Source organism: Eucyclogobius newberryi, unplaced genomic scaffold (assembly GCF_026437365.1).
Source record: "Eucyclogobius newberryi isolate DKJ021-1_F unplaced genomic scaffold, fEucNew1.0.hap1 SCAF_7, whole genome shotgun sequence".
NCBI classification, from domain to species: domain Eukaryota; kingdom Metazoa; phylum Chordata; class Actinopteri; order Gobiiformes; family Gobiidae; genus Eucyclogobius; species Eucyclogobius newberryi.
The window spans coordinates 35922032-35943434 of NW_027316389.1; the positions used below are offsets into that span (position 1 = coordinate 35922032).

The 21403-nt window shown below is 40.7% G+C and overlaps 1 protein-coding gene across 1 annotated transcript in view; it reads right to left on the reverse strand.

The window, feature by feature from the left end:
* Positions 1 to 21403, reverse strand: part of ptprq (protein tyrosine phosphatase receptor type Q) — a 92977-nt gene that overhangs the window by 53867 nt on the left and 17707 nt on the right. The window contains exons 17-28 of the mRNA XM_072434454.1: positions 21134 to 21394; positions 20324 to 20484; positions 16277 to 16388; positions 14936 to 15038; positions 13582 to 13693; positions 8763 to 8835; positions 8484 to 8683; positions 7677 to 7905; positions 6544 to 6672; positions 6080 to 6226; positions 5364 to 5527; positions 3099 to 3516 (exon numbers count right to left, since the gene is read on the reverse strand). Of these exons, the coding sequence (XP_072290555.1) occupies positions 3099 to 3516; positions 5364 to 5527; positions 6080 to 6226; positions 6544 to 6672; positions 7677 to 7905; positions 8484 to 8683; positions 8763 to 8835; positions 13582 to 13693; positions 14936 to 15038; positions 16277 to 16388; positions 20324 to 20484; positions 21134 to 21394 (2109 nt within the window). The remainder of the gene's footprint in view (positions 1 to 3098; positions 3517 to 5363; positions 5528 to 6079; positions 6227 to 6543; positions 6673 to 7676; positions 7906 to 8483; positions 8684 to 8762; positions 8836 to 13581; positions 13694 to 14935; positions 15039 to 16276; positions 16389 to 20323; positions 20485 to 21133; positions 21395 to 21403) is intronic.

The following is a 21403-nucleotide window of genomic DNA, read 5'->3' on the forward strand; positions in this document are numbered from 1 at the left end:
CTGTTGACGCTTCGACCAATCAGCTTCAAATTCATCATGACATACTCCTTTTCCCAACAGGTTTCGACCAGAGACTTTCCAGTTGTGAACAATGTGGAGAGTGGTAATCTGGCATGAGCCAGGTTATGCATATGTGGCCATAATCCTTCATTTCCACACCCAACATGATGGAATGATGGAGGAGTTTTTGTTAATAAGACTTTTTTGTTTTGTTCATAAGAGTTCTATTAAGAGTGTGTTTTTTGAAACTTCCTATAATCTGTCCTTTCCTCCTGTTCTACTGCGTTGTAACAACGAAATTTCTCCTTGTGTGGATATTAAAGGATTATCTTATCTTAACTACTGTTACCAAATGGCTGTGTGCGTGTGTTTGTGTGTTTGTGTGTGTGTGTGTGTGTGTGTGTGTGTGTGTGCGTGTGTGTTTGTGTGTGTGTGTGTGTGTGTGTGTGTGTGCGCGCGTGTGCGTGTGGAAAGGTGAGAAAGATGGGGTGATGGGGTGGTAGGACTAAGAAAGCAGAAAAGTAAGTAGAGAGTATGATGGTAATCATGGAGGGAGAGAGAGAGAGAGTGAATGATCTGGAGAACAGTGAATGGTTTGTTGGTTGGTTGTGAATGATGTCTCGGAACCTTTTAATGTCTGGTCATTGCAGAACCATTTCCTGGAATGTCTCTTTTTTTATGTACCATAACATCAGCCTGCCCAGGGGCGACAGGTGGAAAATAGCACTTGAGCTAAAACCTGGTACAATGCATCCCTCCTGTTAAAGTTGTATGTAATGTAAATTTTGCACTGTCCCTGTTTTATTAAATAAATAAACTAAATAAACCAAACACAGCTGACCCTGGGTGTCTGTGGGTTAAAATAGTCAGATCTGGATGTTAAATCTATAGGTCCAGTACGCACCATTGGCCTGCTTTGATGTTGCATATAATAAAAGCGTTCCCACAGTGCGGTTTTTTACTGAGTAGTTTACATTTTCTAGGTCTCCTGAGGTAATCGACAGGTATAGGCAGGCCAAGCGAGCCGCAGCTCGTGCTGTCGCAGAGGAAAAAACCCGGGCCTGGGAGGAGTTCGGGGAGGCCATGGAGGAGGACTATCGGTCGGCCCCAAAGAAATTCTGGCAAACTGTCCGGCGCCTCAGGAAGGGGAAGCAGTGCAGACCTGCTGACCTCGACTAGGGATGTCGTCGGACGGTGGAAGGAATACTTTGAGGACCTCCTTAATCCCTCAGTCATGTCTTCCGAAGAGGAAGTAGAGATCGGGGACTCAGAGGCTTGCTCATCCATCACCCAAGCTGAAGTCACTGAGGTTGTTCGCAAACTCCTCAGTGGCAGGGCTCCAGGGGTGGATGAGATCCGCCCTGAGTACCTAAAGTCTCTGGATGTTGTAGGACTGTCTTGGCTGACACATCTCTGCAACATCGCGTGGCGGTCGGGGACCGTGCCTCTGGACTGGCAGACCGGGTGGTGGTCCCTCTGTTCAAGAAGGGGGACCGGAGGGTGTGTGCCAACTACAGAGGGATCACACTCCTCAGCCTCCCCGGTAAGGTCTATTCCAAGGTACTGGAGAGGAGAATCCAACCGATAGACGAACCTCGGATTCAGGAGGAGCAGAGTGGTTTCCGTCCTGGTCGTGGAACACTGGACCAGCTCTATACTCTCCATCGGGTGCTCGAGGGTTCATGGGAGTTTGCCCAACCAGTCCACATGTGCTTTTTGGATCTGGAGAAGACTTTCGACCGTGTCCCTCGGGGTGTCCTTTGGGGGGTGCTCCGGGAGTATGGGGTCCGGGGCCCTTTGCTCAGGGCTGTCCGGTTCCTGTATGACCGGAGCAGGAGCTCTGTTCGCATTGCCGGCAGTAAGTCAGACCTGTTCCCAGTGCATGTTGGACTCCGCCAGGGCTGCCCTTTGTCACCGGTTCTGTTCATAATTTTTATGGACAGAATTTCTAGGCGCAGTCAGGGGTCGGAGGGTGTTCGGTTTGGGGACCACAGGATCTCATCTCTGCTGTTTGCAGACAATGTTGTCCTGATGGCTCCATCAAACCCGGACCTGCAACATGCACTGGGACGGTTTGCAGCCGAGTGTGAAGCTGCTGGGATGAGAATCAGCACCTCCAAATCCGAGGCCTTGGTTCTCGACCGGAAAAAAGGTGGCTTGCCCTCTCCAGGTGGGTGGGGAGTCCTTGCCCCAAGTGGAGGAGTTCAAGTATCTCGGGGTCTTGTTCACGAGTGAGGGAAGGATGGAGAGTGAGATCGACAGGCGGATCGGTGCAGCGGCTGCAGTGATGCAGTCACTGCATCGGACCGTTGTGGTGAAGGAGGAGTTAAGTCGAAAAAGCAAAGCTCTCAATTTACCGGTCGGTCTACGTTCCTACCCTCACCTATGGTCATGAGCTTAGGGTAATGACCGAAAGAACAAGATCGCGGATACACGCGGTCGAAATGAGTTTCCTCTGCCGGGTGGCTGGGGGATCCCTTAGAGATAAGGTGAGGAGCTCGGCCACACAGGGGGAGCTCGGAGTAGAGCCGCTGCTTCTCCACGTCGAGAGGAGCCAGCTGAGGTGGCTCGGGCATCTGTTCCGGATGCCTCCTGGGCGCCTCCTGTTTCGGGGATGTCCCACAGGGAAGAGGCCCCGGGGAAGACCCAGGACACGCTGGAGAGACTATGTCTCTTGGCTGGCCTGGGAACGCCTCGGGATCCCCCCGGAGGAGTTGGAGGAAGTGTCTGGGTAGAAGGAAGTCTGGGAGTCCCTGCTCAGACTGCTGCCCCCGCAACTCGGCCCAGGATAAAGCGGCAGAAAATGGATGGATGGATGGATGTTGAGCATCTCCTGCTTAGAATCCTGCATGCATACGGTGGAACATTCAAGGCAGATGTTTTCACTAAAATGCACATTGAGGCCTTTTTAGATACATTTTTTTAGAAACATATATCATATGTACCACATACCAAAATACCAAATACTGATACATGTCTGATACATATGTTAATACCATACAAATACAGCACTGTTAGATTCCCAACATTCAATAAACCAAGTACCTTTTAGCACAGATATTTAGCGTGATCGGAACAGGAATGTAATGAATGGTTACCTGTGATGCCAGATCCTGTAGTGTAAGCCGTATATCCACCAGTTACAGAAGCATCGCGTGTGCTTAAAGAATGAGAAGCGGTGGTCATATCTGTTCTGGACTGGCGTGTGAGCCAGGGCGGGTGTGTCACAGGTGGGGAAGAGGTGGCAGAGTAAGCATAGGTGGCACTGCCAGAGGTGGCGCTACTGGTCTTAGAAAAAGACTCTGCAGTGACTATGGACGTTACAGTGAGAGTAGAGCCCAGTGTGGGTTCATCAGAGGCGTATGGGGCATTAGTGATGGAGGAGTCAGAAGCAGAGCGTTTGGAAACTGAAGGAGTGAAGAATGGAGGCGATGTAATAAAGTCTGCATTTCTCTTACTCCTCCCAGGACGGTCAGTAAATGTGCTGTCCTCATACAGACCAGTTGTGCTCTCAATCTGCAGGAAGAGACAACATTTCAGATTTTGTTTCCCCAAATGACTATTTATCAGTGCTGCTATATTGTAAAACCATTCAAACTTAATCACTCACTGCACTGTCCACTTTCTGCACTACATATGTAAATTCAACTGTAAATTTGTGTACATAGTAAGCCTATGTTTTTGTATTTTATAGCCTATTGTTATTTTTATCCCATAGCATATTTAAATTGTTTATCTTTTTGACTTATATAGTTCATTGTTCATTGTTTCATGTTGCATCGAATCACCAAGACAAGTTCCTGTTAGTGAATTCTGTTCATTGACAATGGCAATAAACCTTTTCTGATTCTGATTTACATGAATAAATTACTTGAATTTTGTCTGAACCCTGCTTGTCCCCATAGAGGCGTTATAGTCTTGCCTAAAATATTTCACAGTATGGCATTAAACGTATATACAGTATACATGGAGATAAAAAAACGGACTGAAAATGTAATACTGTGGAACATTTTTTTGCAAAACAATGATATGTCGTTGTAAACATGCAAGTGACTGAGAGTACTTTTTAAAAGTGTATTTAATTTTTCAAAATTAAAAACACTATAAATTTTTGTGACAGCCTTTTTTTCCCAGCCGCCAGAAGTATGTTACAAAGTATGGTTTCACATTCTTCCAAAGAAATTTCTTCCAAACATGGGACTTTGTGATCCTCTACATTAGTACATTATTTTCCCATTCCTCGTCCGCCAAAACAAAATTACCCTATTTTTCCCATTTATTTTATTTATTAATGTTTTTTTAATTATTTATTTATATTTTAATGTATTTAGTAAATTGGCTGTCCAGGTCATTCATGCATTCGATATTATTCCTCTTGAAAGTTCTGATTTATATACTTTAATAAAGATTTTGCTCAGAAAATTCTTTCCTTTTGTTATCTAAATTACAAATCTCAGGTTAGTGCTATTTGGCTTAAGTCTTTGGTCATAAATCAACCATCTTACAATTTTAACACCTTTTTATGTTTTTATTAGCTCTTTCCAGGTTGTAAGCACAGATTTTATCCAGGAATTCTCAACTTCTTCCAACCTCAGGCAGAACATTACACTCAATATTTATATTTAGAATGTTACAAAGAAATCTATTTTTTTTTTTTTATGAAGTTGTACTTCCTGATTGGACATGAATAGCAGATGTGACATAAGGTAATAACTGTCATCTAGTAACCATACTGTATTATGTGCTAAAAATACAATAGTTAGCTACAATAGCTAAATAGTTATGATATGACTAATAAATATGAAAACACCTTTGACAGAAAAAGGTCTTCCTTGCATATAAATGCTGCATTTTGGAGAAAATGTTCTGTGTTAGAGATTCCGTATTAGAGATACAATATATTTCTGATGGGTTTAAGGTTAAGTAGGCAAGGGGAATGGTATCTTTGAAATGAGAAAGCAAATGTCTCCTTTGACCGAAAATGTAGCCTGAAATGACATGAATGTAATGTAAGTTGAAACAGTCAACAGAAACTTCTGGAAACAAGTCCAAACTAACATGCAAAAGATCCCAATATTTACTGTAATTCAGTGAATAGTGTGTGTGTGTGTGTGTGTGTGTGTGTGTGTGTGTGTGTGTGTGTGTGTGGGTAGGTGTGGGTAGGTGTGGGTGTGTGTGGGTGTGGGTAGGTGTGTGGCTGTGTGTGTGTGGGTAGGTGTGGGTGTGGGTAGGTGTGTGGCTGTGTGTGTGTGTGTAGGTGTGTGTGTAGGTGTGTGTGTGTGTGTGTGTGTGTGTGTAGGTGTGTGTAGGTGTAGGTATGTGTAGGTATGTGTGTGTAGGTGTTTTATGCAGACTAGACACACCAGAGGAGCGGTGAGGGTGATGTCCTGCAGCAGATTGTCCTCCATCAGCACCTGCAGTTTGTACTGAGTGATGGGGCCATTTGGCTGAGCAGGGCTCCTCCAGCTCACTCTTATAGACAGGGAATCATCTGCTTCTGCTGTCAGGGCCTGAACAGCGCTGGGGGCTGAACGCACACTCATGGTTAAACACAAGAGGAAATCAAGGCCAAGCTTGAAACTGAATTTCCATCTTATTTCTGCTTCCTGCTACTGTGAGCCATGCAATTCACCAAATTCATATAAAAAACACTTGCTCTCCCTTCCACCTTATTTTAACAATTTTATCTCTTTGTTACCCCAGAAGCAGAACATTCAGCCGGCTCGGCCTCTCAATCTCTTCCTCTTTACCCCCGGTGTCTAGGGCCTGGTGTAGATATTTCTAGGCCTTCAATTTAAGTTTATTTTTCAAATTGATTCATCTAGAAATAAAGTAAGTATGTAAATATGTAAGTAAATTTATTTGTACATCATTTTCCAGACATACAGTCACACAGTGCTTCACAATAAGACTCCACAGTAACAAAAGACAGATTCAATATAAAATATAGACCAAAAATACGGTACAGTAATACAGTATTTTCGCAGCTCTGACTGAATAAGGCAAGAATCCTTATGCAGAGTCAGTGTGCAGTGTCCTGGCTGAACTGCTTGTATGTCAAATGCAGACATTGTCTTACCTTCAGCTGCTGTGATCAGACGCCTCTCTGCTGCTGGACCCAATTCTCCAGCCGATTTGGCTCGAACAACAACAGTATATGTAGTGTAAGGCATCAGACTAGAGAACTCGAAATATGTATCAGAAGTGCTTTCATTCAAGAAATGACCTAGAACGGAAGAAAAAAATAACACAGATTGGAACCGCTGATTTGTTTATTGTATTTCTTATGTGGCAATAAGAAGGGCAATGCACAAATGTGGACCTTCAGGACAGCATTTACAAACCCATACTTTTTCTTAACAAATATCCAAAATAAACATTCACAAATGTTGAACTTACTGTAATTATTTTGTATGTTATTGACAAGACTCATGATCAAACAACAAATTATGACTATTAACAATATTTTTAGTCACTTTGCCTACCCCTTTCTCTTCTAGACGCTTAGAATGATTGAATACAATTTGGTGATGCCAGTCTTACCTGTGGGGTCATGAAGGTACAGGACATAGCTGAATTTCCCTGTCAAAATTCTGGGAGAACTCCAGGACAACAGAATTAACCTGGATGTCATATTCAGTATGGTGAGGTTCTGTGGTGAGTCCTCAGGAGCTGTGTAAAAACAAATGAGCAACAATTACACTTAAACCTTCACAAAACATGTGAGATTCATGTTTATGACTGTGAGTATGTGAACATTTAGAACTGTTCAACAGATAAGTAATCATGATTTTAATTGCTGCAACATTTTTATTTCAAAAATGAAAAAGAAACAATGCAATTCAGATTGATATGGATACTCATCCTGCCGCTCAAAAACTCAAATCACAAAGATGATAACAAGATGATTCTTCCTCTACAGTTATCTTTTAAGGTTTAGATAATAGGTTTAAAACAAATATTTTGCCCACAGTCAAGCAGCCCTAGATGGGGGGAAGTGGCTAATATTAATCTATGAAGCTATATTTTCTCATCAAATTTGTATATGGTCAAACAATGGACCCTTTAAAAGTTTGTGAAGAAAAACATTCTAAATTCCGGAACAAAGACAAAAGTGACTTGGAACATAACATACCAGAAACTGGGATTAACCTCAGAATATCACAAAATATTTAACATCGAGATAGTTTTGTCAAAGTAAGAGCACTCAGACTCAGAGTAAGTGATGTCAGAGCCTGGTTTGTCTTTGACATTATTTGTTTAATCAAAAGACAATTATAATAGTAAAATCCAGATTATTAGGTTTTCCTGGACAGATGCTTACACAAATTTTAACTACACAATAGTTTTTCAGTTTAGAAACAGATATAATACATAATTTACCATAAAATAATACTTTTTGTGAAGATCAAATACAACCTTAAGGCTATGACGGATTATTGTTTCCATCTTTTGTAATATGAAATCAAACATACCTGGGAATTTAAAGTTGTTGCTCATGTTTTGTTATTGTGACTTAACATCATTCAAATTTAGATAACAAAAAAAAAAATTGTTAGGGTCTCCAGTCGCCACTATTCTGGAATTTTGAATATTCTGACGTCAGAGCATTTCAAAGGGTCAATACTTAGGCTATTGAAATGTTTTGATGCCACTTGAACACAATGTATGCACACCTGTTTCTGGCATTTGGATCATAACAGAGCCGGTTTTGCCCTCTCCTTCAGATGTGAAGGCGGACACTTCAAACAGATACGGAGTGAACGGTCGGAGCTGATCCACTCCCACATATATGGGCACTTGCCACAGAGAAGCCGGGGGCACCGCTGACAGGGTGATGGGGGGGGAAGAGGCGGTCATCTCAAGAGGGCTCACAGTGGCCCGTGAGAGGATCTCTGCAGCATCCTGGTAAGGAATCATGGAGGAGGTATGTGACATTTCAAGCTTTATGAGGTATAAACCATTTACAAGTTTGTGAACAAAAACAAATTTAAATTTCAGAATGGAGGCAAAAGTGAAGCATGTGAAGTCAATGGAGAAACTGGGAGAAACTTCACAATATATGAAAATATTAAAATACAACGTGGTTTTGGCAGTAAAAGCATTCACTAACATCAGAGCCTGGTTTAAACACATTTACTATTGCATTTTTACTGCATTTGTTCTTTTATTTTACTGGACAACACAAAAATCTGAAAAATTCTATTTTTGTATTTTGACTAAAAATTAACAAGCATAGAGAGAAACCATACATGGATTATGGAGGTTTTCTTTTCTTTTTGAGATTCCTGTGCCATTCTTTTGTTTCGTTTATTTCAGGGTTTTTTTCTTTTATGTTTGCAGTTAAAAAAAAGTTGTTAAGCCCATCATAAACCTTTAAAAATAATATTATATTAATAAAAATTGAGCTTTGAGGACATTCCTGTGAAGTTACTGAAATGTAAAATCCTCCACATTGAATTCACATGTTAGAAAAGTCTTACATTGCAGTGTGGCAGTGCGATACTCATGATCTCTTCTGCATTCACATTGAGCCTGCGGACCACAATTCCATTTCGAGCATGTTTGACGTTAACACTGAACTTGGTGATGAGGCCGTTGATGCGGTTTGGCAGATACCACGTAACCACAACGTACGAGTGGTTATGTGCAAAAGCCGTCAAGTTAGTCACATGTCCAGGAGCTGTACAGACCCCAAATAAGAATACACACACGTAAACAGCATGGCGTTGTTGTTATTTATAATATGAATGTGTACTCACGAGACTCTGCTGTTTTTACGAACAACGATTTGCTGAAAGCTCCAGAAACACCAGAGGAAACGATAGCTGCAACCTAAGAAGAAATAGCATCCTCTTGTTTCAAATGCAAGCATAAAGGGCAGAGAATTAAAGATAATAAAAGATAATAATAATAATAATAATGATGATGATGATTAAAAATGTATTTATATAGATATTTTCAGGACACTCAACGTTTCACAAAACAATGTAAACAGTAATTTAAAGAAAGTTAATCAAACGTACTATAATAAAATATTATTTCACACATTTTGTTTATATCTATTTTATGTACATTAAACTGCATCCAACAGTTACAGGGGCTCAGGAGAGAGCATTTGCCTGCTGATAATGTTATCATTGCTGCTGTGCCTTTGAACAAGACACTTCCCTTTCCTTCCCTCATTCTCTCTGGTGGAAAGTAACAAAGCACGTATCTGTATTTTATACTCCACTATTTTTTACTGGACTGAAAGGTACTTTTCCTTGAGATGAACTTTTTTCAGCTATTTTGTGGGCAGCACGGTGGCAGAGTGGCTAGCACTCTCACCTCACAGCAAAACAGTTTGACTCCTGATTCCTCCTCTGTGTGGAGTTTAGTTTACATGTTTTTTCCCGTGTCTGGGTGGGTTTCCTCCACGTGCTCCAGTTTCCCCCATAACACAAAGCACCAGGTAGCTCTACAGTCCTGACCAAGCCCCGCTGCTCCTGAGGAGATGCGCCAGCGTCAGGGTGGGTCAGATGCAGAGGACAAATTTGCCTATGGTCCCCATAGGCAAATTATTAAATTATTACTATTATTAAAAATTACCTCAAGGTTTAGTCTACAATTTGGTTTACTTGTGTTACATGTTCATAAGGTCCTATTATTAATCATATTATAATTCTAAATTGTTTTCTCGTTAAAAAAAATATATCAGGAGTTGTGTTTTGTTGCTTTCACGCAAGTTAATATTTAGTCAACCTCTCCAGAACCAAAACACTCTAGTCCACTTTGAGAGGGCAAGAGGGAATCCAGCAAGTGCTCCTCCTTGTTTTTAAAGTCTATTGACCTTTTCCAGACTCAAAATATCCTTTCACTGCTCAACACAACTGATATTTGTGCCCGAGAAGGCGCCTCTGCAGCAGGGACCCACTACTGAAGGGTCCAGGTCCACAGCCGCATCTGGCCCGCAGCCTGAAGCCTCTCAGCTCGAGCCCCCCGTCTCCGGCCACCGCAGCCAGCCCTCTGTGCACGGCGATGGTTTACAGCACCGTAATCCAACTACTGATCGGCCTCAGCCACTCTTCCCTCCTACAACAGTGATCATTGGTGACTCTATCATCAGACATGTTCGTTTCTTTAACGCCATAACGCACTGTTTCCCTGGAGCCACGGTCTCACAGATTGTGAGGAAACTTCCTGATCTCCTCCAGTCCATTCCCTCAACAGTTCACAGGATTATTGTTGACGTGTGGACAAACAATATGTCATGGAGAAAGTCAGAGTCTACGAAAAGGTGGAGCTTTTTAATGTTCTGAAACCGTGGATTATTCAGGGCATGTCTGCGTTTGTCTCCGGACCCATTCCAACACTGATTTGTGGGAATGAAAGATTCAGTAGAACTCTGTATTTGAACGCCTGGCTTTACTCCGTTTGTAGGCTCCACTTCATCAATTTTATTGACAATCAACTTGTTTTGGGATCATCCCTCTCACTACCGTGTGGATGGCCTGCACCTGAATAGACTTGGAAGCCGTCTCCTCACAAACAACATGCTCTACGCTGTCCACCACCTGGGGGGCGTCCCCGCATGTGAGTGACTGTTTACTTCCTTCACACCCCTCACAACCCCGCCTTCTTCAGACCATTCAACACACAACTGTCTACTACACACTACTGCCCCCTCTACTGCCCCCTCTACTGCCCCCTCTAGGTCACTGCAAACAATAGCTCAAAATGGACAAACGCAAGAAAACTTTCGTTGTGGCTCTAGCGCCCTCTGGCAGTCGGAAACACTGGATATGATCTTTCCGATTATGCCAATTATAACTATGAGAAATCACAAATATAAACATTCCATCCGTGAAACCGTAAATCAGAGACATTTAATTAATGTAGCACGTGGGAAGACAATGTTTTGTTCTTCAGAAACCAAAGTGAAACTTGCTGTGCTAAATGTCAGGTATTTATGTAAGAAAGAATTTCTAATCAATAATTTTATTTCCTCTGATAATCTTGGTTTTATGTTTTAACAGAAACATGGCTTGACGAAAACACAGGAAATCTAGTTCTTATAGAATCTGCTCCACCCAACTTCAAGTTTGAATCTGAAATACGTGAAAAACAAAAAAATTCTAGTGATGAAATAATCACCCGCAGGTTGTCTTTTGGGTTGTTTTCATCATTTGAGTATGTATCTTTTAAAATGGAAATAATTGGAAATAGCAATAACAACTCCCGCATTCTGTTTGCGACAGTAAACAGATTGACAAACCCTCCAGCCCAAAGCCGTTGGAACTAATTTCCACATCCAAGTGTAATGCGTTTGCCACATTCTTCAAGGACAAGGTCCAGAACATTAAGAACACCATCAATCCCACAGTGCAAATACCAATTCAACAGCCAGTTAAACAACTGGAGTTGACTCTGTTTGTACCTGACTGAAAAAACAATCCAAGAGACCATCACCAGCCTGAGTTCTTCTACTTGCTGCCTTGACATGCTACCCACTAGACTTTTAAAGTCCGTGCTGAGTAGTTTGTTGACTCCATTTACTAAAATAGTCAAAATGTCACTTAAATCTGGAACATTCTCAACGGCCTTGAAAACTGCGGTTATTAAGCCGTGGCTAAAGAAGAGCAGCCTGGATCCCACAACACTAAACAACTATTGACCAATTTCAAACTAACTTTTCCTGGGCAAAGTCCTTGAAAAAGCAATTTATCAACAGCTTATTCCTAATAAGTGACTCCTTGATGTCTTCCAGTCTGGTTTTAGATCGCATCACAGCACTGAGACGGCTCTCATTAAGGTGACAAAGGACATCTGTCTGGGCACTGATGATGTTAAGGCCTCTGTTTTAGTCTTGCTGGACCTCAGTGCTGCATGACGCTGCATGACATTGACACTGTCGATCACGGGATACTTCTGCAGAGGTTAGAGGACTGGGTGGGAATGACTGGTATGGCCTTAAATTGGTTGAAGTCCTACCTTGAAAACAGGAAATACTTGAAATTGGTGCCTGTGTCTCTGAGAGTATGGCTTTGACCAGTGGGGTGCCCCAAGGGTCAATCCTTGGACCCCTTCTGTTCAATCTGTACATGCTGTCGTTGGGACAGCTAATACGAAACAGTGGTGTGTCCTATCTCAATTATGCTAACAACACTCAGATCTATGTCACTGACGGCAGGTGAATATGGACCAGTCAATTCACTCTGTTATTGCCTTCAACAGATCAGTGTGTGGATGCAAAACAACTTTCTCCAGCTGAACTCAGACAAGACTGAAGTCATCGTCTTTGGTCCACAGAAACAAAGAGAAAGTGTTTGCAATCACCTCCAGTCTCTCTCTGTAAAACCCGTAAACAAGGTAAAATATGTGGGAGTAATAATGGACTCAGACCTGTATTTCAACCGCTACATCAATTCAGTAGCTTTCTTCTATCTGAAAACATTGCCAAAATTAAAAATATAGTGTCCAACCAGATTTGGAGAGACTTATCCACGTATTTGTCTCCAGTAGATTAGACTACTATAACGGCCTGCTCACTGGCCTCTCCAAACGAGCTGTAAAACAGCTGTAGTACATCCAGAACGCTGCTGCTCGGGTCCTGACTAGAACCAGGAAGTATGAGTCCATTAGTCCTGTTCCCAGGTCTCTGCACTGTTTCCCTGTGGCTCAGAGAATAGACTTTAAAGCAGCTCTGCTTGTATACAAGTCCCTCCATGGCCTAGCACCATAGTACATCTCAGACATTATTAACCATCTCGGACTCTGAGGACCTCAGGGACCGGCTTCCTGCTGGTGCCCAGAGCGAAGACCAGACACGGAGAATCTGCGTTCCAGTTCTATGGGGCAACGGTCTGGAATCTCCTTCCCGAAGTTGTGAGACAGGCCCCCAACCTGGCTGTGTTTGAATCTTTGTTTAGCCGCGCCTATGACTGAAAAATTTTAACCTGTTTTTTTATATTTTAAATACCACATTAATTTGTTTTTATGGTTTTGACATACACTGTTTAATATTCTTATAAACTGCATTGTGTTTTTTTTTTTTTTTTTAAATGTGTCTTAACATTGTGAAGCACTTTGAATTTCGCTTTGTACGAATTGTGCTCTATAAATAAATTTGATTGATTGATCGATTGAATTTGCCTTGTAGCATCACAACTCTGAGGCTGGCGGCTCCTGTTTTAAACCTCTACTTCACTCCTTAGTGCATCAGCGTCTTCTGGCAAGTAGCAATGCTGAGGTGTCCAAAGAGAACAATCCAGTCAATAATTGTATTCAAAAGGGGGTACTCAAATTAAATATAGAGGTTACAGCTCTCTGAATGCAGTTGGACACAAACACAGTTGATAGTTGGCCTGAGTATGAAGGTCACAGAGGGTTAATTCATTCTAAAAACTGAGCGTGATCACGTTGGCGCTCAGTGACAACAGACTGTGGAAAGAACCCTGCTTCATCCATAGATCCCTTTACCTGCTTAATAATGCAGTCTGGATCAATTACCCACATTCTGCCAAATCCAGACAATAGCTCAGCAGGATTTGAGTGAGAAGGCCATTTTATAATAAATAAATAAATTGTTTGTAGATGTACCTGAAACTGGTATGTGGAGCCTGAGATTAGATCAGTTCGCAGCTCAAAGAGGGAATCACCCAACATGACCTCTGTGAAGTCAGTGGCCGGGTAAGGACACACCTCTCTCTGCCTGTAAGAAAGAACATTTTAGACTTGCCAATCCAGCAATCCAGCAATCCAGCAAAGCAACACGTCTCCATGGAAACTAGCAAGTGGCAGACTCCAATGAGGTATAGATACTTTAAAATGCTTGGTTATCAGAAAAACAGGGTGGGGGAATTTCCAGGGTTTATAGTTTGAATCTCCATTGAAAACATGGAGAAATATTATTTTCTAACCACAAGCACGCATTTAGTGTAAAATTCAAAACAAACCTGTAGATAAAAAGAAAAACTGTTTCAACCACCACAACATTTCTGTATTCGTCCGTTAAAACGTGCAAGTTTGAGTTAAGGAAAAGCAACAATTATGTCAAAACAGAGCTTGAAAATAGTTTTATTAGTGTTTACAATGAGCTATAACTGTATAATTGTTGTCCCAGTAATTCAGGAACTCTAACGGACTCTGTCAGGACATTCACAATAAAGACACTGAACTGCAGAGTTTTGTGGGTAAATACACCACATGGACACAAGCATTTACCGGTAATCATTATTTACTTCATTGTTTACTTCGGCGCGCGGCTGAAACTGCCATGTTATTTTTGTGCCGGCCGTGCGCCGCGGCTCCTGAAACTGCACCGCTATTTGACCGCGTTTTAGCGCCGTTTTAGACCGCACCGGGTTAAGGTTAGGGTTAAGGTTAGGGTTAAGGTTAAGGTTAAGGTTAAGGTTAAGGTTAAGGTTAGGGTTAAGGTTAGGGTTAAGGTTAAGGTTAAGGTTAAGGTTAAGGTTAGGGTTAAGGTTAGGGTTAGGGTTAGGGTTAGCCACGAGGCTATAACGGGCTATAAGGGAAATGCCGCGGTCCCTGAAACTGCGCGGCAATTTGACCGCGCCGCGGCTCTCCAGCCATGGCCTTTAAAAAAATCCCAATTGCATGGTGGAGTGTGTGCATCAGATAATATTTAAAAAGTCAAATTATTTCATATCAAATATTCATGAAAAACATTCATCATTATTGTGAGTGGTCTTTCCTTGCCACAAACCTGACTCGTACGTGGCGTACTTGTTTTCATGGAAATGCTGTTGCTTTGGCCATAGTATTCTGTATCTGTTTCCATGAGTAATGTTCCAACGCATGGTAATTCAAACTGTTAGTTTGCTGCTGGAACTGATGGTTACTATGTGTTACCATGGCGATAATAGCCGTTATTAATACCCACCCTCCCCTTCCTCCCCTTTGAGAAAAGTGACATAGTAATAAATAAAAATACCTGATAATAAAGCCAGTGTATGCAGTATCTGCCATTGCCCAGGACAGAAAGATCCCATTGCTGCCCGACGTGTGACCCTCCAGGCTAAACGGGGTCGAGGGGACTAGAGGAACCAAAAATAAGGAGTTATTCCAAGATGAATGTGCTTAATGGGTGCAAGACTGTTTTGGGTTGAACTGGAATGAATGAGTCCTTACACGGCGCTGACATTTCACTGACATTCACTTCAGACTTATTCACGGTTTGGTTCAAAAGCCTGGGCTAAAGTTACAGCTGCAGATAAATCACACAAGAGAGAACCTAGATCCACGCCCCTGCGGAATCGAGGACGCCAGGTGAGAAGATTCAAAATGATAAGCGCTAATGCCATCCCAAGCGAGCCAAGATAATAGAGATTGAGGGCTGGAAAAGTTAGGAAAAAAATGCTCTTTTATAGAAACCAATGGTAATTTCTGAAGATGCTTACTCAAGATAACAATCACACAAACAAGTATTTTCTGACAGCTCCTTGATAAACCCCAATCCGCTCCAAATGGAATGATAAAATAATGTCAGCGGTCTTTAGATCTCCGATGTGTCATGACCACACATGGGATTATCACAGAGGTGTCAACGCTGCATATATATATTTGAAATAGAGGGCCACAAACTGTGAGTCATTCAGGTACCATTGTGGTAAATATTTATCATTATTTTTGTTAAGTTGCAGTTTGTGAAGAAATTCTGAAAAATAAAAGTTTAAAATGACAGGAAGTAGAGCTCTCAAACAGAACCCCTCTGTGATGTCATCAGTGTTGTTGTTGTTGTGTTACTTTTAATGGCAGTTGGCAACCAACTGAAACATGTGCATTTACTGCCACCTATTGTAGTTGTACGTCTTCAACGTATATTTTTTAAGCTACACTGTAAAAAAAAAAGGAGAGAAAACACACAAACCATTTACACTTTTCTGAAAGTTTAAACGAACAGCATAAAGATATTATGTGGTATTATTGTTTGTCGAATCATAACTATTGTGTAATTTATATGGATTTTGGCCGTTGTTACAGTCTGGTTGCTAGGTAACAGTTGTGGTATTACCTCTACCTATGTTATATTTGCTGTACATGGACACTATGTTTTAGTGAAATGTGTAGTCATATAGACTTTAAAAAGATTAGAGCTGAATAGTTTGTCTCCATCTGTAGTCCCTGCTATAGTGCTGTATATATTTTTGTATTCTCAAACATTAGCATATAATACTGCTTTAGTTCTCCAGTACCTCAACCGACAAAATGGACCTGGGAAATAGACTTCCACAGATGATTGACAGACAGACATTCAGATTGAGTCTGATCTCACCGTTGTTCCTGGTGCTGATCATGCGACTCACTCCAGGGCTGATGTGGGAAGAGGCTGCCACGGAAACTGTGACATTGTACACTGTGGACGGAGTCACACTCACCACATCTGCCTGTGGACACAAACACGGACCAAAACACAACCAGCCGCTTCAGAATGATGTCTTATCAGTTGGGAATATTTGTCTAAACATTGTCAATATTGGTGTTTATGCAAAAACACTGGGATGGAAACAATTCTTAGAAAATACAATGTATCCAGATAATGGTTATGGTTAATGGTTATTAGAGAGGGTTCAGTGATTTTTTAGAAATAATCATCATTAAAGGTGCACTACATTGCTTTTCTGGGAAATGTTTTTGCAATTATATGGTATTAAGGAGAAACACTGCAGCTGAATAGAAAAACATCTTAAATTTAGACATCAATTTGAATACCCCTAACCCACTTATTCTCTAGCTTACTTCTATAAATGTAATTTAGAAAATAAATATTAGTTTTTTTCTTCAAGCAATAGTTTTCTAAATAAAAATCGTATTTTATGTGCAAAAAATGCCAACATGTCACATATTTGGGACATTCTGATGGTTTCTTGCTCCATTTTGTTACACCAAATTTACCAAGGGAATTTTGAATATTGTATGTAGTATTTGATACAATTTTAATCAATAAATGTTATCGAAAATGTGTTCCTATTTTTTATTTATTCTTTTAATCAAAACTATGATAAATCAGGCTTGGACATCAGCAAATCCTTCTAAACCATCTGTGTAAATCTCCATGATTGTAAAGTTTGGGCTGATAATTATGTCTCTGTGGGAGGAAAATGCATTTGGACAAAACGGCCTTTGAAGTTACAATGTCACATACAAATCTATGGATAAAGTGGATTCAATTAAACAATAAAACAATGCTGTTGTTTCCAGGTGAACGCTTCTATGTTGAGCGAGCAAACTGATACAAAATAGGAAAGAATGGAAAAGTATTGAAAATAGTTGTGTGTCATATTAAACCTATGCTACGCATCTATCTTTCATTGCTTAATTACTGTTTAGTGTTTTTATTGCTGAAAAACACCTTGAAAAAAAAGAAATTCTTACTGCAAGAGGGCTCGCCTCCACATAGATCTGATCTGTGAATTGGCCTGATGGCTTCACTCGCTAGTCTCCATGGAGATGGATCATTTAAGTTAATAAAATAAGTTTGATGTCATACTGTGGAACAATACAGGCAAAGTAATAACATGAAGACAAAAGGTGGTTACTTTCATCATCATTTCAAAAGCAACAATATCTGAATAAATGTAATCTATAGTTATGAAATGTATGAGACAAATCTATTTTGTTATGGATTACAGTAAATCAAGGATTAGATTTTTTTCATGATGTGAACCTTTGGGACCATCGATGGCATTTCCAAATTTCTTCGATGGGATTTGTTCAAACCGCTGAACCTCCTGAGGCTAAATGCAGCTGTTTGTGAGAATGCAGACTTGGGTATGTTTGTGTCTGCACTCTGCACACCCACATCTTTCATGGCTGCGGTGTGAGACTGATGACCACTGTTTTCAGCTGCTCTCCAAACAGCATTTGGAGCGTTGCACCGTGACTGCACCTCGCTGCCTGTCGGACTCATACCTCATGTTATTGCTCAGAAATATGACCAAGCCAGTTTTATATATCTGAAAATTTATCAGCGGCAATGCACCATTATGCGTCACAACGCTCATGTTATCGTCTTGTGCTATTTGGAACTGTATAATTCTTGCATTATAACCATACTTTACATTGGTCCTTGCTGTTCTAAAATGGGTAGCAATCTGTTTACCCAGGTATAACTATTTTGAAATGTGATAAATGGTTGTATTCCAACATGTACAAACACATGATACATTTTCTCACACCAAATACTACCATAAAAGAAAATATAGCTTTCAAAGTACCAGCTATAATAAAATAACACAAACACCAACCAAAGCCAGGCCCATATTGGTACAAACAGTGTTAAAGCAGACTTTTTTATTTATTTGACTGCAACATAAGTAGATCATCATTTTACATTATATTCATTGTCAACCATAATACTGCTCTAAAATGTCTTAGTAATAGAAAAATGTCAATAGACTTCCTGTTCCTGCTCTTCAGTGAGAAGTTTCACTGTAACAAGCAGCAGATTGTTATTTGCATGTTTTTATTTTTGAAAAGTCCTGACCGAGAAGGAGGGTCTCAGGACAGGGTACCCTGGGACATAGCCATGTCGCAACTGCTGTTGTGATTTTGGGCGTTACAAAAACTTAATGTGATTAAGTATACTGTGATTAATTTTCCAAAATAATCACAGCTAAACACAGGGATATGGGCAGGGATAGCGGGTAAGTGAAAACAGGAATTTTCTGAGCACTTGAGCCTCAGTTGAAGGACAATACTCAAACATGCAGGAATCAATCAAAATAGAAGAAACAATGCTGTAACAAGGTTCAAAGCTTATTAATTGATATATCCTCTTTAAAGGAAACAAAATCAGCAGAACTAGAGAGAATGAATCAACATGAACTGCTATAAGACTTCCGAAAACCACCCAAAGAAGTATGTGTACCAAAACCAAACAAGTTCTCACCTTTGAGTGTCCAAAGCAGAAAATGAAAAGCAGGGATAGAAAGGCCATGCTAGGCGGAGTTAGTATGGAGGGCAGCTAATAAGTAGAGGCCCCCACGGTGGAGTAGTGTCCACTGTCAGCCGCCCAACATCAGCTGCTCTTTGGTCCAATCCACTAACAAGGAGACGATTTGTAGTAGTAGGTTAAAAGTAGAAGTCCCAGAGTCAGTTATGCAGGCATTGAATATGAATCTTGTTGTCTTCAGTCATGTGAATTGTTATCCATGGATGCAACAGACTGTTGTCATTAGCATGCGGCTAACTGGCTCCCTCTGGTCCCTGCAGCGCTACTGGGAGAGGTGCTTAAGTCAATGAATGATTCAGAGTTGAGCTCATGAGGCAAACTTAATAATGAATGAGATCTATTACTCAACTGTGTGCTGTGTCTGTGTAGGGTTACATCTGGAGGTAAGTGACACCTGCGAGTCAGGAAGAGATGCTGAGGGGGAGGGGCTTAGCTCAAATACAGCACAAGCTGTAAGACATGTAATGGGACTTCTGCACGGAATCTACAATCATCTACAACCACTGACTCAAAATCATTTGAATTATGCAAATTTCTTGGAATTGTTATTTTTGCTACGTTAGATCCATATGTTTGAAACTGCTTTTAATCTTTAACTTATTATCATTATTAGTTTATGTAGTTTGTTCAATGAATGGTCCAGATTGATTTGTTTTTGTTTTGTGCATCCTTGAGCATTCTGAAAAGTAATATTTAAGTACATTATTATAACATTATTATAACAGTATTATTATTATCATTAAATGTTATAGGTTTGCCCAGAATGTCATGGAGACAAACAGATTATGCTACCAGGTTTGATCTGTGCGGAGGAAAATGCAGGTCTTTCAAGATTTATTTTTTTTAATCAAAAGAATTAAAAATAGAACACCGTCTTACATTAATAAATGTAAGACTGTGGGACATTTCAGGCAAAACAATAATATCTCCATTTAACAAGTAACACCTTTAATGTCTTGATATGTAAAGTAATTCTTTAAAATAGATCTGTCTGGCTTCAAAATGAGTAATAATAAGGATTATTATTGATACTTTTTGTCAATGATTAGTTAATGATTAAAAACATGTATACATCATTCGTAGATATGCTTTATAGCTATCATTTGTTTTTTAATTTTGTTCATGAACAGTGAATGATTAATAAACATTTGTTAATAATGTATGTATTTTTGTCAATGATTAGTTCATGATTAACACATTTATAAATGCTTTTCAGATAGGCCTTGTTATAGTGTATATGTGTGTATTATAGTAGTAGTGTATAGTATTAAAGTGTTATGTGTTTAGGTTTTTCCTTTTTTTCAAGCTAAATGATCTGCGTTTGATCCCCAAAGCTGGTGGAGTGTATGCAAAGGTTGGTGTGTATACCTGTATGTGTCCACTGTGGGCAGGGCGCACTGTGACTTGGCCCTGGTCCGGTCGTAGGGTCACATGATAATGATCCACACAGCCCTCTGCTTTGGCCCAGTGTAATGAGAAATTGTGGGAGGACACATTTCGGACATGCACTTCCCTCACTGGTGCTGGCACTCGAAACAAGCAGAGAGAAGACAGTAAGTGTGCACAGGGCAGGTCGGGTTTCGGTGCTGTCAAAACAGTCTCAGTGTGTATAGGTTAAAGTTGAGCAGTTTGAAGTATGAGAAAAAAAAATGGCAAAAAAGCTAAATGTTTTCCCTGTCATCACCAAATAGCACAAATCAGCAGAAGTGGCATAATTCAATGAGGTCAGTTCTTTATGGTGGTCAGACAGTGTTAAAACAAAGGCCAGATTAGAGTCTAATTTGAGTCACAGAACTTCAGAACTTTGCCCCCAGAGTAAACTGGATTGTTGTGAGGTTTGACTTTTCAAATTCACAATAACTTTTGGGATTTTCCGACAAAAACAAGGGAGCAAGGGAAAAAAACTGTGGGTATGATTCTAGACGTTAGCCAAATTTATCATTGTAGCATTTTGTTGTGATTCATTGGCTAATTTTATTGGCTGAAATTTCTAAAAGTTATTTTTTTCACCCTGAACAATTTCAACAGGTGCCATTCAATCACTGACAATGATCAGGTTAAACGTTTCTGGATTTTTTGTCTTATAAAAGTTCCTTGGCCACAGAATAATCTTAGCCCTTGCCTTCCATCTGTGACATCAATAAATTCTAGACAGATAGTTGACTCTGTTGTAACTACCTCTGCTCACTCTCAGAGATGCTGCACTCCCAACATGCTCTCCTTTCACTCTTTCGACACTCAAGTTGTAAGTGCAGCCATCTTGAAGGCCTGCAACCATGGCGACGCGCTTCTCCTTTTGTATGCTGAAAGTGCTTGTGACAGAGGCATTGGCCACAGTTATTCTGTGGAAGTCAAAGTCACCAACTGCATCGTTCCAACTGATGGAGACGGACGAAGTGTTGATGTTGTCCAAACGGAGGCCGCGCACTCCTGCTGGGCCTACAAACA